An 18,368-nucleotide genomic window follows, 5' to 3' on the forward strand; every position below is an offset into this window, starting at 1 on the left:
TATGTGTTTTAGATGACATAAGTGATATTGAAAAAATAATGAATGGTCTTGTTAAAATAAAAGATAGGAAAAAGAGATCTGACAGACTAATTTAGAGGTATAGGCTGTAATCTCTCAAAGTAGCTGCCATATTCTTTTAAAAAGTCAAACATTGCTTTAAATGGACTAAATATTAGTTTTTAATTAATTAATGTTTGCCAAGACAGCGATAGGGGAAGGCAGGCAGACAGTCTCGTCTGTAACAGAAAGAAGTGAGGTGAACACTGCCACCTATTGTTCTGAGGGAATAAAAAACATTGTGGTAGTCTCTACATATAATTGTAATGGAGATGTGAATTGAAACTTTTTTTCTAATGTGCTGCAAGGAGGAAAAGGGTATTTTATAAAAGTTATTTGCCTCTTTCATTTAAACGTTTGTGGTGATCTACTGATTCTCTGGCAGTAAATCACCAGCAAGTCTTGTCTGCCAACAAATTTTAAAGACGAACAAGTAACTAGCTTGTCTATGATAGAATCCCATAGATGTAGTATATGTATATAAATGAGCTTTATGAGATGATTTGTTGTGTATTTATTATTTATTGAACATTTATCATAGAAAGAAGCAAAAATCTTTACAAAAACCAGTAAAGTAGGAATATTGATATTTGCACATTTTCAAGTTTGCCTCCAGAACCAAATTTAGCATATTGTCAAGACCATTTTCAAAAAAAAAAAGAAAAAACTTTCAAAAAACAAAAATAGTGAATTAATTAGTGTCTGAAAAGTAAAAACATTCTAAAAACATGGCAAGACTTTCTCTAGAGCGGATACAGGTTGTGTGTTCAGCCTTTGAGGCCTTGCTGCCAACAATGTGTCTATTAATCCCAGACTGAAAAAAACAACAAAAACATTTTCAAAATTATCCTGAGACTACTGCAATAAGGAATGATTTCCCATCCTCCAGAAAATAACTAACAAAGGTGTGCACACTTGACAGCTTTGGTCATTCTTGTTTTCATACATCAGTATTGGTGCTACTGAAGCCTTGGCTGCTCATACCCCTTGTAATTCAATGAGTGTTGATTGAGTAATCAGTTCAACACATGATGTTAAAGACGATATCAATTAACAGGATTGACCTGATGAAGGCTAACATTAAACAGACAGGTCAACTACAGGGTTCAGTGTGGATTAAGGCCCCAAGCAGGACACCAGAGAAGCACTTTATATTTCACAACAAATGTTTTCTATATGTGCTCCTCTTTGATGCTTGTCCCTGATATGAAAGTTTGATGCTTATATGATGTATTTTCTTCTCTGGAATTCTTTGCAGTTTTTGCAGCTTTTTACAGATAGAAATCACTGGAATAAATTTTTTTTGCCTTAAATAATGATAATATTTTCATTCAATATACTTTAAAAGGAAAGGACAAACAAAATAGATGTATAAAAAATAAGATAATAGTGTCTGGTTCTGGGTGCTTCTTTGAATTTAGTAAAATAAACCAAAAACACTTGCTTTTGGTTTTCAAAACAGTGATTTTATTTTGAGTCAGCATGCTGAACAGGAAGTCTGAGAGTTACTTGACTCTAAATAGCTGTCAGAAAAGATTTTGAGCTTCAGATAATAATGGTTGTGAGCAGACACCTACATTAAAACATGACTACAAATGAGCAGCCAGGATTTTTATGGCATCCCAAGAGTCCACAAAATGTTTTCTACATTTTGTGCTTTTTCTCTAGGGATGTTTTGAAATGTAATTTCCTTAAACTAACTTTATAGGGGGAACCCTGTGGTTTCAGGTAATAAAATGTTTTATTGGTTTGTGAACAATTTTTTGTTTTTCTTCAAAAAGGGGAATTATCAGCAGCAACAAGCCAAACTGAATAAAACTCAGACTTTGGTGACTCATCTTTGTATTTGGCTGCCTTTTCTGGCTGCTCCCAGCCTCTTGCTAGATGACAGCTGAGAAATCAGAGGAATGAATTAGAAGTTTTTTTTTTTTTTTTTTTTAAATCAAGGATAGGTAAATGGATGTTAAAATGGGGTAGTGGTGTTTTTTTTATTGTTAGAACATTGTTCTACCGCCCTTTCATAAATTACAGATTTCCACAACATGCAAATCATTTGATCTTGGCATTGGTTGTCATTTTAAAAACATCTAACATTTACAAATAAAAATACCCACATGACTTCCTAAAGTGTTCACTTTATCCCAATGAAAAAGACAAACAAAAAACAGAAAACATGGGATTAGATTCCTTAAAAAGTTCTGCCCGTTGGCCCTCTTGCACCTACGTTTTAGGCCTTTTTTTTTGAGAACCAAGCGGGACGAGATCAGTACTCCCAGAGTGAAGACACATCAACAGATGCTCCATCACACATGAGCGTGCCGCCCTGGTCTCCACGAAGGTATTTCCCATTGGATCCTTTGATGGCGACACGTCCATGTTCCAAAAACTCAAGGAAAAAATTCTCTGACTTTTCTCCGTCTGAGCACACGAGGCCGTTGCTGGAGACATACCAGAACTTTCCATTCACACCTGTGCAAAGATGGCAATGAGTAGAATTTCAGTTAAATTAACTAATTTCGTAACGTCCTCGTCTGGCATGAAAGTTAAAATGTAATGTTTCATACATGAAAAGACTTACTTTTTATAATGTAGGCGCCGTCATTGAAGATCAATGAGAAGATGTCATAGACGGATCGATTTGCATCCAAGGTGTTTGAGTTCTTGTGGTGACACACAAAGCCATTCTCCCCGCGAAGGATCAGCATAGGGCGGTTAATGAGTTTCATCAGAAATAATTCATCATCTCCTGCAGAGACAGATACATCATTTGCTGTGTCTGCGCCTAGACAAAGGAACACTCCTGTCTGAGCAAGGAATACTATTTTTAAGTCCCTTTTATCAAAGGCTGCATTGAAAGTCTCAGGAGTTGGCCAAAAGCATACTCACCCACTGTCTCACTGATTGCAGAGAGCTGCCCATTCTTTTTTGTGCATACGTACTTTCCATTGCTTGCTTTGAGTGCCACCCTTTGTCCTCTCCACTCAATGTCAAACATAGTGTTGATCTCTCTGGAAACAAGACATGAAACAACAGAAAAGGGGTTTAATTTAGGAGGAAAATGTAAGTAATGAACAAACAAAATGGGATGACTGAATAAAAAGTCAAAGACACACAAAAAACATTCGTGTGGTTGAGCTGCCTCATGCCTCTTGGAGTGTGTTGCTTCCAATGCTAATTTGGGTTTTGTTTAGGTTTGTAACCAATAAGGAGCAGTAAGAAATGTAACGAAAATATGTCACCTTTTTTGCTTTTTAACGTTTTTTTTTAAATTTTATGCAACAAATAAGAGTGAGAGGAAGTGTTTGAAAACATCTAGTACATCACTTGACACTCCTGTTGTATTCTGGGCCAAATTGACCCATTTTGAAATGTAAAAACAAAACAAACACTTAAAAGTGTTTTTCTACTTTGAAACTTTGTCTACTTGGCTTTCTTAAAAACAGTTTAGTTACTGTATTTGTGGTTAAAATAGAAACAGACACTAATGCTGTTCCTCAGAAGCGAGCATAACAGGAGGGTTAGGTCAAAAAAGGTACAACACTTTCCATAAATGGTTGACACATACGGTAAATGATTAGAATCAAACCTAAAGCTGCAGGTCAGCAGTAAAAAGATTAAAGTCAAAGATATGCTGGTTAAGGCTACTCACTATTACACACCTAAATGAGATTTCCTTGTTAAAGCTTTAGAAAATCAACAGTTTTGAAGTTTATACATAATCGCCATCAATCTGTTTTAAGTATTTTCTGGGATATATTTCTGTATAACAACCTTTGAAACTTCCTAATAGGTCAATTGATCATTCTAAATCTCACAAGAACAACAAAAATAAAACTACTAGCATAGGTGGGTAGAAACAAGTACTGCATATTTTATCACTGAAATCTACTCTTATAATAATAATCCCAAGAGTAGTTTTACTGGACAACACATTTTCCGTTACTTCAGCATAGTTCAAAATACCGTGCTGTCACTCAGTTATTGAGCTATGTTAGTATTTTTCAGTCTGCCTCATTCTGTAAATCAGATATGTTCAAATCGTGACTCATCACTTTAGCACTTCCACCACCGACAACCTGCTTACTCTCACTTGAGTAATTAGTTGGATGAATACTTTTTTTTACATTTTACTTTTATTAACTCGTCTTACTTCAGCCAAAGCCCGTCCTTGACGTATCAAAGACATTTTTTGGCAGGAAGAATAGCTATTGCTTTAACAAGAAGTCACGGCATTCACATCACATCAGATTCCTGTGAAAAACTGTGTGAACAGAAACGTAATTTACTTACAGTACAAATTTGCAATTTTTAATGATGTTTGAATTACACATAAGGTTCAAAATGACCAATCCCTGAAAGACTGGTTGCCACAGATGAAGTAGTTTATAATGATGGAAGGCAAATGTGAAGTCGTTGTAGGGATTAAAATTTTAATGAAGTTCTTTTTTCTAAATAGAACCTTTTTTTACATAAATAATCAAATTTCAGAACTTGAATACTGCAAGAATTGTGTTATAATTGCAACTATTACAATACAATTGTAAATACAATGTTTTTGTCTTACTTTAAAGGTGAAATAAACTACCGTACTAACAAAATAAAATAAAAAAATATTTTTTTTTTTCAGATTAGCACTTTGTGCATGTATAAAAATAAAGGTTGCATGTCACACACAGGTGAACAGTGGGACAACAACATAGAAGAAAGCTCTGCTTTTGCAAAACGCCACTCACACTTCTTTAGCAGTGGACTGGATCTCTCCATGGGTCACTAAAGTCCAGTAGGATCCTCCATTGGTCCTAAACAAAGCTTTCTTGCTCTCCTTGTCTATTTCCATCTGGAAGGTTTCCATGTCTGTCTCCACATCTTGGTTTGCTGAAATACTCACTCCTGTTGATGAGAAACATTTAGATACAACTGAGATTAATTTCGGTATGAAGGCAGAAAAGTGGGCTACATTTCACAGCATTTAACTCTTTATATTTGTTTCCTTTTAATTTTTGACTTAGTACTGATACCTTAAAGCTCAGTAACATACAGTATAAGCAAATAATATAGAAAGCTTTTGTTTCGAATACTGGAATGTTTCAACTATTTCTGTTTCATGTCAAGTTCTGAGCCCATTACATCACATACTCATTGAAATCTAGCACTGATGTGCCACAACATTTCAAATAAATCCATTTTTGTAAATGAATTTAAGTTGCATGTTTTCATAAAAAAGATTTGAAGAAGTGCATTGATGTTTGAGAACTAATCAAATGTTAGTTTGTGTTTGTTTACCAATTTCTTGAACATTTGCTTTTGCGAGTTTCAAGTGAACAAACTAATGACATCATCAGACTCAGATTGCAAAATGTAACCAAATGAATGGCGTCACTGTTTTGCCAGTGTTTTGTTTGTCTCTTTGAACTCAACAAAGAATTGGGCCGACTTCTTTAGAGGCCTAAAAAACAAATCCCACCATGACTCTGCATTCATCTTCAGAGATAAAGAACTAATGTGAAAAGCAGTTGGTCGCCCTTCATACAGATGTTTGAATCCTAAATCACTACCTGACAACAGAAGAGACCTGCTTCTACTAAATGGAGTGACTTGTGTAACATGCAAAATCAGATTTGACTTATCATTCAAGTGACCAGCCCATAGACCCTGCATCATCAAGATAAATTGAACTAATAATTCCTGGTTTGATTGCTGAAAAGCAATCAAACCAGGAATTATAAATTCAATTTGTCTTTGCAGTTTTTGTCCTTTTAGATGCAAATGTTTACCATGTAACTTTCAGTTTCTAAACCTACATGTACAGCATTAACTTTGATATGGGTGAGATTTGTCAGGTGGTGGTGAAATCACAGACACGTAGCCTGTAACTGAACCGTGTTCGCCGTAGCTCAAATTAGGTGCCACGGAAATATCCCTCAACCTTTCTCTTAATCCCGTTACAACCCTAATCCCCCTCAGTCAACCCTCCACCCTTCCTGCTCGGTCGCATACTTTAATTCCCTGAGTGGTGAAATGCAAATCTGCACTGCAGGGCCTACTAAGAAGCTTTTAGTACCTTGTTCCTTAAAAAAAAAAAACATGTCGCTGCCACCAGCACCCGAAAATTAAGGTTTTTGTGTCCCCTCTGTGAAGTTCCAGTGTGCACAAATATTCCCTTTTTAATTTAAAATGTACTTTTCTTTTCTTCCTTTTCTTATGCATAAACATAAGAAAAGCCTGTAGACAAAAGTTCATTGTTAGGATCTCTTGAAATGCATTTATTGCTGAACTGGCATGATTGTTGTGGTCCAAGCCCTCAGAATTTGAGCGAGAGCCATACTGTGTATTTAATTGAATCCTGAAGGCTTCAAGGCTTTTCAGGTTTCAAAACAGGAACAGGAAGGAAAATTGCTCCTCAGTCTTCTTCACAGTGCTCATTTAAGCATTACAAACCACACAGGTTGAAACAAGACCATGTAACTAAAATTATTGACTGAAGTTGCTGGTGCTTTCAGTTCTAATATTTGATAATTTTCCTGATCAATAGCAGTAAAGAATAAGTGACACCCCAGTGGCTTCGAGTCATTTGCACACAACTTAATCTTCAATGGATTCACAGTGAAAATGACAAAGCCCATTATCACAACGACCTCCACAATCTGGCTGTCGAGCTGTCTGAATCCAAGGAAGATGGTAAAATCTGGTTCTGAAGTTGATAAATTGAATGTATTTGTTCTTTCCAAGACATTTTAAAATCGCAAACTCCAAAGAAACGCCCCCCGCCTTTGGATAATCTTCACAGGTCAATGCTCCTGAATTTAAAACGGCCAAATTGGTTGGTAGCCATCCAGATCAAGTTTTAAAGTTTGTATTAAATTTGATGAAAGCGAAATTTAAAAAAAAGTCAGGACTCAGAAAACCAATCTAATGTAGATAGCATTTGTGCTTCAACTTTTTATGCAGCAACTAAAATCTTTTTTTTCTAATGTAATTTTGAAAATCTTAAAAATATTTCTCCAAAAGTGTTGAATCCCTCCCCTTGTGCCACCTAAAGTAAACTGCACTGTAAAAATGAAAATAAACTTAAATTTCTTGAAAACAGCTTTTTAAAAACTGTACCAATTACCTTGTTTGACTGACACAAATCTTTTATTGGCAGCTTGAAATACTACTTGTGGATGACTTTCTTCAAGATCAAACAGCTCATCTTTTCCGGGTTTGGAGCATCTGCCGGAGCGCAGCGTTCCTGTGGGGCCCAAAGGGGCCAGATATTTCCCATCGCAGTCCTTGAAGGCTAGCTTGCCTGACTTCAGCTCCAGTGTGAAGCAGGTTGTATTGCTGTTTTCCTTCACTAGTTTGCCGTCGTTGCTCAGAAAACGGCTGTCACAAGTCTTCAGGCTGTACTTGCCGTCCAGGTATACCAAGGTGACTAGGGAGTCGACCCCCCAGGGAATGTTGCTGTCCACTGAGATTTCTCCATCCGAGGCAGACAGATGGGCATAGCGCTTACGTGCCACACTTAGCAGGCTAGCCTGGGGGTGCAAAGCCAAATGAACAGCCCACAGCTCTTGCTCTCCAATGACTTGGGCGAAGCAGGACAGGTAGTCCGCGGAGCCTCCAAAGTAGCGCAGGTATGGCTCTGATTGCAGTGCCCAGCGACCATCAGATTGGGGCACAATAAGGAAACGGCATTCAGGATCAGGCTTCTCTGCCCCACACGTGATCTTTCCATCCTTGTCAGCAGCCAAATAGCGTCCCAGGTGGCTGCGAAGAAAGACCACTTGACCGTCTTGCTCATCCTGCTCCAAGGTCCAGATTTGTTTCTTCTTCATGCTGGTGCCTGAAGCATTTACCTTAAAGCCAAAGGCCTCAGCTGTCAGGTAGCGGTTCTCATAGTTGATCAGACCAAACTGTAGCTTTAGAGCCTGGTTAATACCGTTTGTGGGCATGCTTGAACAGGCCGCACGTTAACGCTGCAAATGGAAACGTTCAGGACCAGCAATGCAAAGGACAGTGAGGAAAAACAGACATGCAATTAAAAAGATAATCAACCAAAGGCTCAGCAGCTCCCGTCTTCTGTCTCCCAGTCTGTCAAGTGTCTCCACCTGCGCTTCCTTCTCCTTCTGTCACTTTCTTTCCTTTCTCAGAGGGCACGCACAGGTACTAGCGCTCAGTTCCTCAGTGATTTAGGATTAAAATCAGCAGGACACAGCACCTCAATCCAACAAGCCGCTGACGTCACATAGAAGCGCACCACCCGCAAACCTCCCCTCCTCCCTCTGCTTGCCCAGACTTCTTTATTTCATTCAAATCTTTTTTTTTGCCATCTTTTCTGCTCTTCATGTGATTTTCAAGACTCCTGTTTTACTGGAGCGGACACACTCATGTGCAAACGAGTCACACAAGTTATCACCCATACTTGGATCTTCATACTAGTGACTGCACTATCCAGCTCAAGGATTATCCTGGCTTTGATCTGCTGGCACACCACAGTAATTGGAAAAAGTCCAGAGAGTAAAGCTGTCTTGTTTGCACCACACCGATCCTTCGTTTAAACAGTCCTAAAAAGTTATTTTAGGAGACCGGTTTGCTCTGTTTCAGCACACAGTTTGACAAAACATAATGAAAAAATCTGTTTGATTTGAGATTTGATTTAAAAACAGAAAAAGTGCTCAGCAAAGCACTTCTTTCTCATTTCATTGGACAAGAATTAATGCATGTTGCTGACTGATTTAGAGGTTTTTTAATAAAAGTCTTTATGCCAGCATGGCTTTGAGTTGATGGATGGGGCTTGCTAGCAGAAGCATTTATTGTGCTTTGGGCACCAAGAAGAAATTTACATCAGAAAAGTCTGCGAGCCTGTCTGAGAAGAATTTGAATGGCAGATTTGAATGTTCCCAGATTTGCCTTTTCTGTACTTTCACTGTTTTTCAATCCAAACCTCAATGTTTCCAATCGTCTTCAGACTCTGATGTCTTTCTCAGTTATTTAATAAGGATGTGCCTCCATGTCCCACCATAACCTTTGCCACAGTACACGCTAAGATCAACCGTTCTAAGAGCATTACCACCCTATTCCACTGTTTCTCAATGTTGGAGATTTTAAAACCAGGAAGAAGTGATCAAAAGTGGAGCACAGTTCAAAGAGGCATTAGTTCTTCTTCTTAATCTTTTATCTTAATCAGCAACTTTTAAAGAAGTCTTTGGCCACTCTCTTCTATTACCCTTGACAGTTAGGAGTGATTAGCATGGTTATCCCAGACCACCACTGGGGGTTAAGGCTAATGTTAATCTAAGGGCAAAGGTTAGTAGACTGAGAGGAAGCTGTTTATGGAACACATATATTCTGAAGGACAACATTTGTTGTTGAGGAGGCTTTTGTAACTTTCTGTTTCTTATTCTACCATCTAAAAGAGACAGAACAACTTGAACTTGACTTGTGTGAAGTACTCTTCAACTTTGACATGTTTGATCTGAATCCTGTTTAAAACTCTTTTTTGACTAAAGGGTTTCAGTTGAGGCATTTTTGAATATGCACAAAATACTCCAACTAGTTTTCCAGTTCAAGGTAGTAAAGTTCAATTATTAGCTCAAAATGGCAAAAAAGTTAAGAACTGCTGAAGGTTATAAAAAGATAAGACTACCCAAAACATTAATCCCATTTTAGGAACCATAAAATGGATAAACGTTTTATAGCAGAACAGAAGTTCATTCGTTCTTAAAACCTGCATCGTTCTGGTCATTCCCACACAATCTCCAACTTTTTAGTTTTTTTTGTATCTTCCAATTATAGCAAGATAATAACCCAAAGCATAAATTTAAGTTGCTTCAATACTTGAAAAAGGTATATAAAGTAAATACAAATCGATTTATTTTTGCTACTCCGTACTGGACAGCTGCTAACTATTGTTGTGCAGCAAAAGATAATATGTGCTTCAAGCATAATAAACTGAGCTCTCAGAAAACATCTGACTTTCCACAAAGTTTTGCTTATTTGAAATCTTTGCATTTTCGAGGAAGCATGCAATAAGTAAACTTAACTAATCTAAATTGAATAATTTAGACAGAGAGCTACCATGGAGCCTCAAGTTGAAGACCCGTGGTTTATATATTCTACAGATGTCTTTTTGTAACTCCAGTTGTTTATTGAATTATTATTGCATGTCCGAGTGCAACCAGACAGAAGACTTTCCAATAAGAAGCTGAGAACTTTTTATAATATTTTGATCATCACAGGCTTGGTTTTGTTAAATCCTTTGTGAGTTTGAGGTGGCACTGAGTATTTCAAATCTAAACAGCTCAAATGAATGTTTATTTCAACTAGATTCAAATATACAACTTGTCCTTTACAGTTTGAATTTTTTTATGTGTTTTTTCCTCATGACCACAAGATGGTAGCATCATCTCTTTGTGCCTTAAAGGTTCAGCTGCTGGTTTCCACACGACCGAGGAACAGTAGATGGCAATGTTGTCTGCAGATTTGAACAGATTAGTCATCAGTCATTATTAGATTTCTTGTGATAAACTTAGATATGCTGTAAAGTAGGAGTTTCCTGGCCAAGTGCACATAAATAAAAAGCTGAACAGATTTACTACAGGAAATTGATTTGAGGTCTGTGGGTGAGACGGCTCCTGGATGTTTAAGTGTTTTAACTTCGCTGCTTCTTCTTGAAGTAGAATCATTTACTTGTATTTTTTAAAATATATATTTAACCTGCCCTTTATATGTGCATTTTTGTTCAGGCGCCAAAAACAGTCAAAGGCTCAATTGGAATGCTTTATTTCCGCTCCTCCTTCCCTTTTTTTTTAACTTTTTGAATGAAATGAAATTAAATATCCTGCAAACTTTATTTCTTTGATTTTCAATGTCCATTTGAAAGGTTTGCAACTACACATTAAATGAAAAACACACAAAAACACAGAAGGTCATTAGAAGAAGAGGTTAATCAAATGCAAACACGCATTTGCACACATGCATTCAGGGATCAAATGGTGAGCCGGGGTCTGTCCTTACAGGCCACGAACACGGATTAATGTGCCTAGCATGGTGATTTCATTTATAACTGTCTGAAACCCTTTCAGATAAGACCATTTTTCAGGTTGCCATCCATTAGCACCTTTAGACTGCATATATTAGCCTGCTATGGTCCCAGAGCCCAATTTAAAGGGCCAGCAACCTTTTTTTTTACACTTGCACCATAAAGACTTTGAGAAAAGATTTAAGATTTTCTCGTATCAAATTGAGTGGGGCAAATTCCCAACAGACAGTAGTGCAAATGTTTTAAGTAAGTACAGAAATGATACTTTTGTTTCCCCAGAGGTTATACCTTCAGGACAGTGAAATCACAGCACCATAGAGCTTTTTTCTGAACTTTTTTCTTTGGCAATCTTTTTATTTTACTTTTAAACAGTCTTGAAATTTTTTCAAATAACTATTAGAATTTTAGCTTTGGTTTTCCTATTAAACGTATCTTTGGAAATGTCCTCTATTTGCTCTTTTGAGCTCCCATTGGACTAGCCAGCTCTAAAACCAGTAGAGGAAAACGCACCATGAGACACGCAGTAAAAGTAAAACATAAAATGGCTGCCTTGGCTTGGATTCTCCTTCCTCAGCAATTCGGTGCTCACTGACCCCATTAATCCAGGTGTTCATTCATCTACGGGCCGATTCCTCCCACAGGCTGCTCCATCCTACTGTGTTTGCACAGCGCCAGGAACCGTGGCCTTGTCATTTGTATCAGGCGTAGGAGGTCCTTTTCCTATAACAATGTAATTGGGATTGCCAATAAGCTCTGTAGCAACCATATAAATGAGACTTGGTAAATGTCAAGGCTTTTAAAACTTAGTTGTAATGCCATGTTTATTTTGCAGGTTGTCATTTGTCTGAGGAGTGACCTAAACTTGTCTGAACAGAAAAGATGCAGAGCTGCTCATGCCGCACGAGCAGCAGTGTAACTCAATTTGAGGATATTGCTGTCAGTTCGATGCATTATTGACAAAGACACCACATCGGTCAGGCAAAGCAGCCTGTAAATAGGTGGGCAGTAAAATAGGCCAAATTTTTCATTGATTGGGCTGCAGACTGGTGGACAGAGATCAGCTGTGTGGAGACTGGACTCTTGTTTAGATGCAGACAGGATCTGCTGTAAGGGACAGGGGTTCTCACATTAATGTCATCCCCGGCTTACTGCTTCTGACATCAGGTCTAATATGAGGCCTCAGCTGCTTCTGTTCTGATAATTCAATGTGTCCTTCATATAAAGAGAATTATGGTGGGGTCTGAAATGGCAAGTATGAGTGTGAATCTGTTAAAACTGCCCTATTTGTGTGCAACAGTGTACTAACTCTAGGTTGGTGTGTGGCTCTGTCTGTGTGAAATTTCTATGTTTCATTGCTCACAATTTTACTGCAGACATAATTTAACTTATTTGATCAATCAAAAGCTTTTCACACTGAAGACACAAGAGACAACAAGAAACACAAAACAGAAGATACAAAAAACCCTCTAATGAATAATATTGCAGGAAATTCACTGAAGGTTATACAAAGGTTATTTGAATGTAAACTTTGATTTTTTTTTATAAATTTACACAAAAAATTTGAAAGAGATGGAAATAAGCAAGAAATCCCCAAAGACCCCCAAAAATCAGGGACTTTTTTACTGACCCCAATTTTTTGACCAGTCTTTGTAGACCATAGATGTAACTTAAAACGTTAAAAAAAATTAATTCAGGGGGTTCATTTGTGATTGGATGCTTTTTCCCTTTTCACTCTTTAAAATCACAACTGAACATCTTAAGTAGTTCAAAAGCAAACGTTTAAAACAGTTGTTACCTCCACAAGCGGATTTAAAGTTGAAAGGACCAGACTTATTTCCCTTAACACTGACAAATGTCCCCAAAATACTTTTAAAACAACAGGGGTTTTCCCTGGACAAACTTATAAAAAGATACGTATTTAGTCGCTCTACCCCTCTCACACACACACACAAACACACACACGCACATGTGCCTCTTCCTGTCTTCCGTAGCTTGTCTGACAAATTGAGTACATTTGTTCATTGGAAAACATTTTTATGGAGCAAATGCGTCTTCTCTGTGTCTCCTGTTGTTTCTCATTGAGAGGATCCCCTCACCACCACCACCACAACCCTCCTTTTTTAGTAGGCTAGATTGTTTACAGCAGGAAGTGCCTGGCATCCTCTCACTTGGCATGGGGAGAAAGTGACTTGGCTGCTGCTGGTAGCCCGACATCGCTCGCAGTCCCAGTGCCTGCTTCAGTGTAATTCATGTGCTTCAGGGAGACATCCTTAACAGAATGGAGAGCAGTTTTCTTCATTATTCCGTCTGCTTTCAGTTACGGTCTGAATGGCTTTTTAGGGCTAGTTAGAGCTTATGAAAAAGTGTAGCTGATTAAACTGTAGATCTTACTTCAATGTGCAAAGTGTGTAGGTTTCTATTAGTGTTGGTTAGTAAACTTTTCAAGCAATGACCCAGACCTTAATTTAGAAAAAATAAATTGTAATTCTTCAAAACACAGAAGATCTTAAAATTATCAGAAAACAGCCCTCCACTGTAGTTCCCTTCATTGCCAGTTTCTGGCAAATACAGACCCAGAGTACCTTTGCACAAGAAGATATATATGTACATCTGTAGATGTGTATATATGTGTAAATGTTGATCTGCAATGCTGCAGGGAAACGCACTTTCCAGTAGCTCTAAACTTTACAAATCACGACTTGTTTTCCACCAAATACGTGCATGCACACTTTAACACTGTTAAGAAACAACATTTATCTTATTTGATCAAAATGATGTGACATATGAAGTTTAGTTTTAAAAAAGCTTTATTTATACAACACTTTTCTTTTACAATGTTGCATGTAAAAGTGTTTGAGCATTTAAGATAAAATATGCACATACATAAAAACAACATAACAATTTAAAGACCCGCTCTGATTAAAAACTGTGATTTTGGTGTTTTTAACATCTTCTTGTGGCATCCATTCAACGATTAAAGGCATACTGTATTTAAAGAAAATTGATCTCAAAATTACGTTTTTGAGTGTGTCTTTATTCAAACTGTTGTGAATCAGGTGTAGACAAAAGAAATGCAGTTAGAAAACACTTGTAGTTGTGACATAGAAGCTACAAGTCAAAGCCTCTTGCTCTGCTACATTATGAATCATCAACTTGTAGACAAATAAATCCATGCACGTCTTAGTTTTCCTCATCTGAGCTGCTATCTGGCTCAAAACTGTACGACTCGATAGCCCTGATATCGCTCGCAAGTTTTGTTTCACCGGTGATGTTAGGTTGGGGTTGCTGGGTGGCTACAAGCTATCGGGAGAGATGGTGGAAAGTGGGGGCAAGCTTACTCTGTGCCAGCGACCCCGCCCACAACTCAGAGGTGAATTTCTAATGAACTCCTACTGCTTTGCAGTAACTATGTCCTATATGACAACACAGGTTTTTAGATTTTGGCTAAAAACTACACAATCTTAATGAAAGAAAATACTACAAACGCTTTGAAAATAGACTAAAAAACGATCGGAGTGGGACTTTAAAAGTAGTAAAATAAATATTTAGAGAAAGAACCAAATAACTGCTGACAGATTGCAGTAAAACCTAAAAGATGAATTTATTTAGAACCAGGATTATAGCAGCTCTAAAAGTCAGTGTTATATGTTCAGTTGCACCAAGCTCCTTATATGAATTTTATGAATTTAGACTACTACAAGCGATCAAACACTTTTTCCATCCTTGGATCATTTGACCAGTACTGATTGTTTAGCTGATTGTGCAGTTCTAAAAAAAAAAGGACTTTTGGTGTCTTTAAAGTGCAAACTGAATTTTCGCCATCTGACCCTGGAGATGGATGCTGCATTGTCTGAATAGTGCTAGCTCCTGCATAAGTACACCGATTGGTTTCTGTTGAAGTGCTAAGCCGGCTGGGGCTGTTTATGCTGAGTAAGCTTATATTTTCTCGAGCACGCACCACCTGTCAGCAAGCACTGCAACTGTACGGGGATGTGTCTTTGTGTGTGCCATGAAGCATGCAGGAGCTATGAGCCAGAAATCCAGGCCTTCTTTTAAGTCTCCAGCACCAGTAAGCCATTAGCAGCAAGTTTGGTGAGCCTTCACTAAAGAGCTTTTTGACGCTGTTACTATATTCCAAAAGTGCTTGTATATACTTCTGTTAGTCCATACTGTAAGTGTAAATGCAGTTTTCTCTAGGGGACCTACAAGATCCTCTTACACTGTCGGCCGCACATCAAAGAGTTAAGAGCTGTCTGGCTCTACAGTCATTAAGCTCTCTCAGATGCAGTAAATCAACTGCAACAGCTGTTCTGATCACCTATTAAAACTTCCATAATGTTCTTTGTGTACAGAGTGGGGCCTGTAAGCTGACACTAACCGACAGACCCCAGAAAAAAGCTGCACTGAGCCTCTAATCTGCTTCCTATGGATGTCTTATCCAAAGATGAAGTGGGCGGAGATGGATGATGAAAAGGGGGAGAAAACTTATTATCCACAAACCTTCAAGCATGTGATCGCATGTTATATGACTTATTAAATAAAAATGTAGCTTAGAACATATGTATTCTTTTCCAAATTTTATATTTTCTGGAGAAACTGCAAGCAAACACGAGTAGATAGAGCACTTTTTTAGAAGAACTGCTAAAAATGTGTGCCTTTTTTTGCCCACTGCAATCAATCCTTTGATCTATTTTAAAAGTCTTCCCAGTGGTCTTTTAATTAAAATTATTCAACAGCGGAGTAACCCTGCCCCTTTCCCATCATCCATCTGTTTATATTCTCTCCCGCTAGCTTACAGCCCTACACAACCCCAATCTAACATTAGTGGTGCAATAAAACTGGCAAGCAAAATAGGAGCCATCCAGCCGTCCAGTTTAGAGCCAGATGCCAGCTCAAAAACGAAGACGTACAGGGATCTAGTCGTCTCTAAGTGGATGCATCAAGATGGAGAGGAACAAGGAGCTTGTGGCATACTGATTGCAGCTTCTACATCACAACTAAATGTTTTGTCTGCTCCTGATTTACAACAATTTAAATTAAAAAGAAATAGTCAGAAAGGTGATTGTAATCTTAATTTTCTTTATATATGTCCTCCATCATGAGAAAAATGCTGCAAGAACCTGTTAAAAACACCAAAAACATATTTTCATCTGAGTGGGTCTTTAATGACAGCGAGGAAAAACAATATTTCTGCCAGCATCATTAGCACTACCGTTTGTTGAAGATGACTCAACCCCAGGCAAACCTCTCACACTGGTCCAGAACAACTGGAAAATCAATAACAGGACGAGCTGCCCATACTACTGACGGTCTTTACAGTATCAGACTCATAGGAGGCCAGTCTCCATGGAGACACAAAAAGGGCTTGAGACTGTCCTCAGGTGAATTCTCCATGTGACTCCACCGGCTAAATCGCTCCTTTTAAGGTTTCGTTTTCTCCCTTGACCACATCTTTCCTTTCCTATTGTTCTTCTGCTTTCTCTCCCACTGTTCAGCATTGCTCTCTCGACCTGACTTTTCCATCTGTGTCTTTTGCTCACACACTTCCCCACTGACAGGCTGTGAGGAGGAAATTCAACAGAAAATAAAAGGTGAAATTGGCTCTGTATAACATCTGTCACAGACAATTCAGGGGATGGATGGTAATCTGCCCCTTGCTAAGATTTCTGGGATGTTTGTCAGTTGATCTTATAGTGCATCTCATGCATGCTGTTCCTGTTTCCTCTCCTCTTTCTCTGGTACAACCTCCCCTCCACCTCCTGACATGCTTTTCTTTTGTTCCCCAATCAAACATTCAGATTGTTTTTCACCATCTCAGCTTTTTATTGACTTACAGACTATATATGGACACGAATCAGGTACATCCACTGTTTTAAGTTTGTATCATATTTAGCACTCCAGCCCCAGTGGATTTCTTTGAAGACCATAAGATATGTCTCTGATTAAAGCATGGATTTGCTGCTTTGTGACTTGATAGAATCTCCAGAGGCCTGTCTTGAAGGCTATGACAAGCAAATATCTAAGCAGATTGTATATTTTTAAATAGTTTGATAAAGTTATAAGGAAAATGAAGTGATGCCACCAGGTGGACGTGTTTTAAAGACACAAGATGGTACTATTAAAAATCTCTTTTATGTGCACCTCAATATGTCTTCAGGGATGAATGATTTTTTTTCCCTGTATCCTGCTAATGCAGTCCCTCTGCACTCATACCATTATAAGATCTAATTTCACTTTCATTAGGGTTAAGATTTTTGAGGAAGATATCAGACAGGTTCATGGACAGTTTTTATAACACTAAAAAGTGAGGGGGAATCTACAAATGCCTCTGTTAATTCAAATTTGTGGTTAATTTGATGATATTTTTTCGTAGGAGTTCATTTTCATTTGTTTTGTTACAAGAAATTGTACTTTTTTTCGATGCAATAAGCAAATTTGTGAAAAATCCACCTTGAGATTCACCAAAAGACAATAAAACATTATTTTTGTAACATTTACAGCTGTAAACTTATGAATGAAATTCAACAGTACAGACTATGACACATATTACACAGGCTCAAAGCAGCAAGCAGCAGCTATTGTACTGTGATAAATGGACTGTCTTCTGTCCCTGTAGCCTTGGGGTGCTGCATTGCTCCTATGGGAGCCTGGAGATGCTTGGTGGCCTCTGTCCTAGGTTTCCTGTTTCCTGATTCAGCACCAGCTGTGTGTACCAGCAGAAAAAATAACCCACGAAAGTCAAAAATAATTCACCGGGGATTCATGGGGTGGCACGAGAACAGATAGAAAGTCAGTGTTTCAGAGGAAGGGTCACTGTCTGGGATCACTATGAATGATGTCCCCTAGAACAAAGATATATCAGACTTTAGAGGAAACTCTGATTATTATGAATATACAGGTATACCTTTCTTTTTATTTCCAGAAGTTAAAAAAGAAAATTGTTTTGGAGATTGCATTTGTTGAAAGCGTATGAGGAAAAGCTGCATTCAATTCGAAGATTTTTGATTAACAAGAAAAACTTGGCAAATTTGTTTTACTATTTGAGGACAATCTCTGATTGACTGACTACACTCCCTGGAGCTACCCTGGCACTAAAGGAAACTGAGCTTTATGGCAACAGTGGCAGGCGTGCCAGCGCAGTCATGGTAACGACTGTGGTGGGCTGTCGAAGAGAGCTACGGGAGAGCTGTGTGGCAGCACTGTGCGGTTCAAACGCCTGCTCTCCCCATAATGGAACAGCTGTTTTGAGATGTGGTGTGCCGAGGCGCTGGAGCACAGAGTAAATAGA

General features: G+C 38.2%; 1 protein-coding gene across 1 annotated transcript; it reads right to left on the reverse strand.

The window, feature by feature from the left end:
• Window positions 1-559: 559 nt before the first annotated feature.
• fscn2a (fascin actin-bundling protein 2a, retinal) lies at window positions 560-8,236 on the reverse strand. The gene is made up of 5 exons (XM_004071407.5): window positions 7,169-8,236; window positions 4,791-4,947; window positions 2,944-3,065; window positions 2,636-2,803; window positions 560-2,526 (listed from the first exon to the last, which is right to left on the reverse strand). The coding sequence occupies exons 1-5, from the start codon at window positions 7,989-7,991 to the stop codon at window positions 2,321-2,323; spliced, it is 1,476 nt and encodes a 491-aa protein (XP_004071455.1). The 5' UTR covers window positions 7,992-8,236; the 3' UTR covers window positions 560-2,320.
• Window positions 8,237-18,368: the final 10,132 nt, after the last annotated feature.

This window comes from Oryzias latipes, chromosome 8, assembly GCF_053564925.1.
Source record: "Oryzias latipes strain Hd-rR chromosome 8, Olatipes_Hd-rR_3.1".
Taxonomy (NCBI): Eukaryota; Metazoa; Chordata; class Actinopteri; order Beloniformes; family Adrianichthyidae; genus Oryzias; species Oryzias latipes.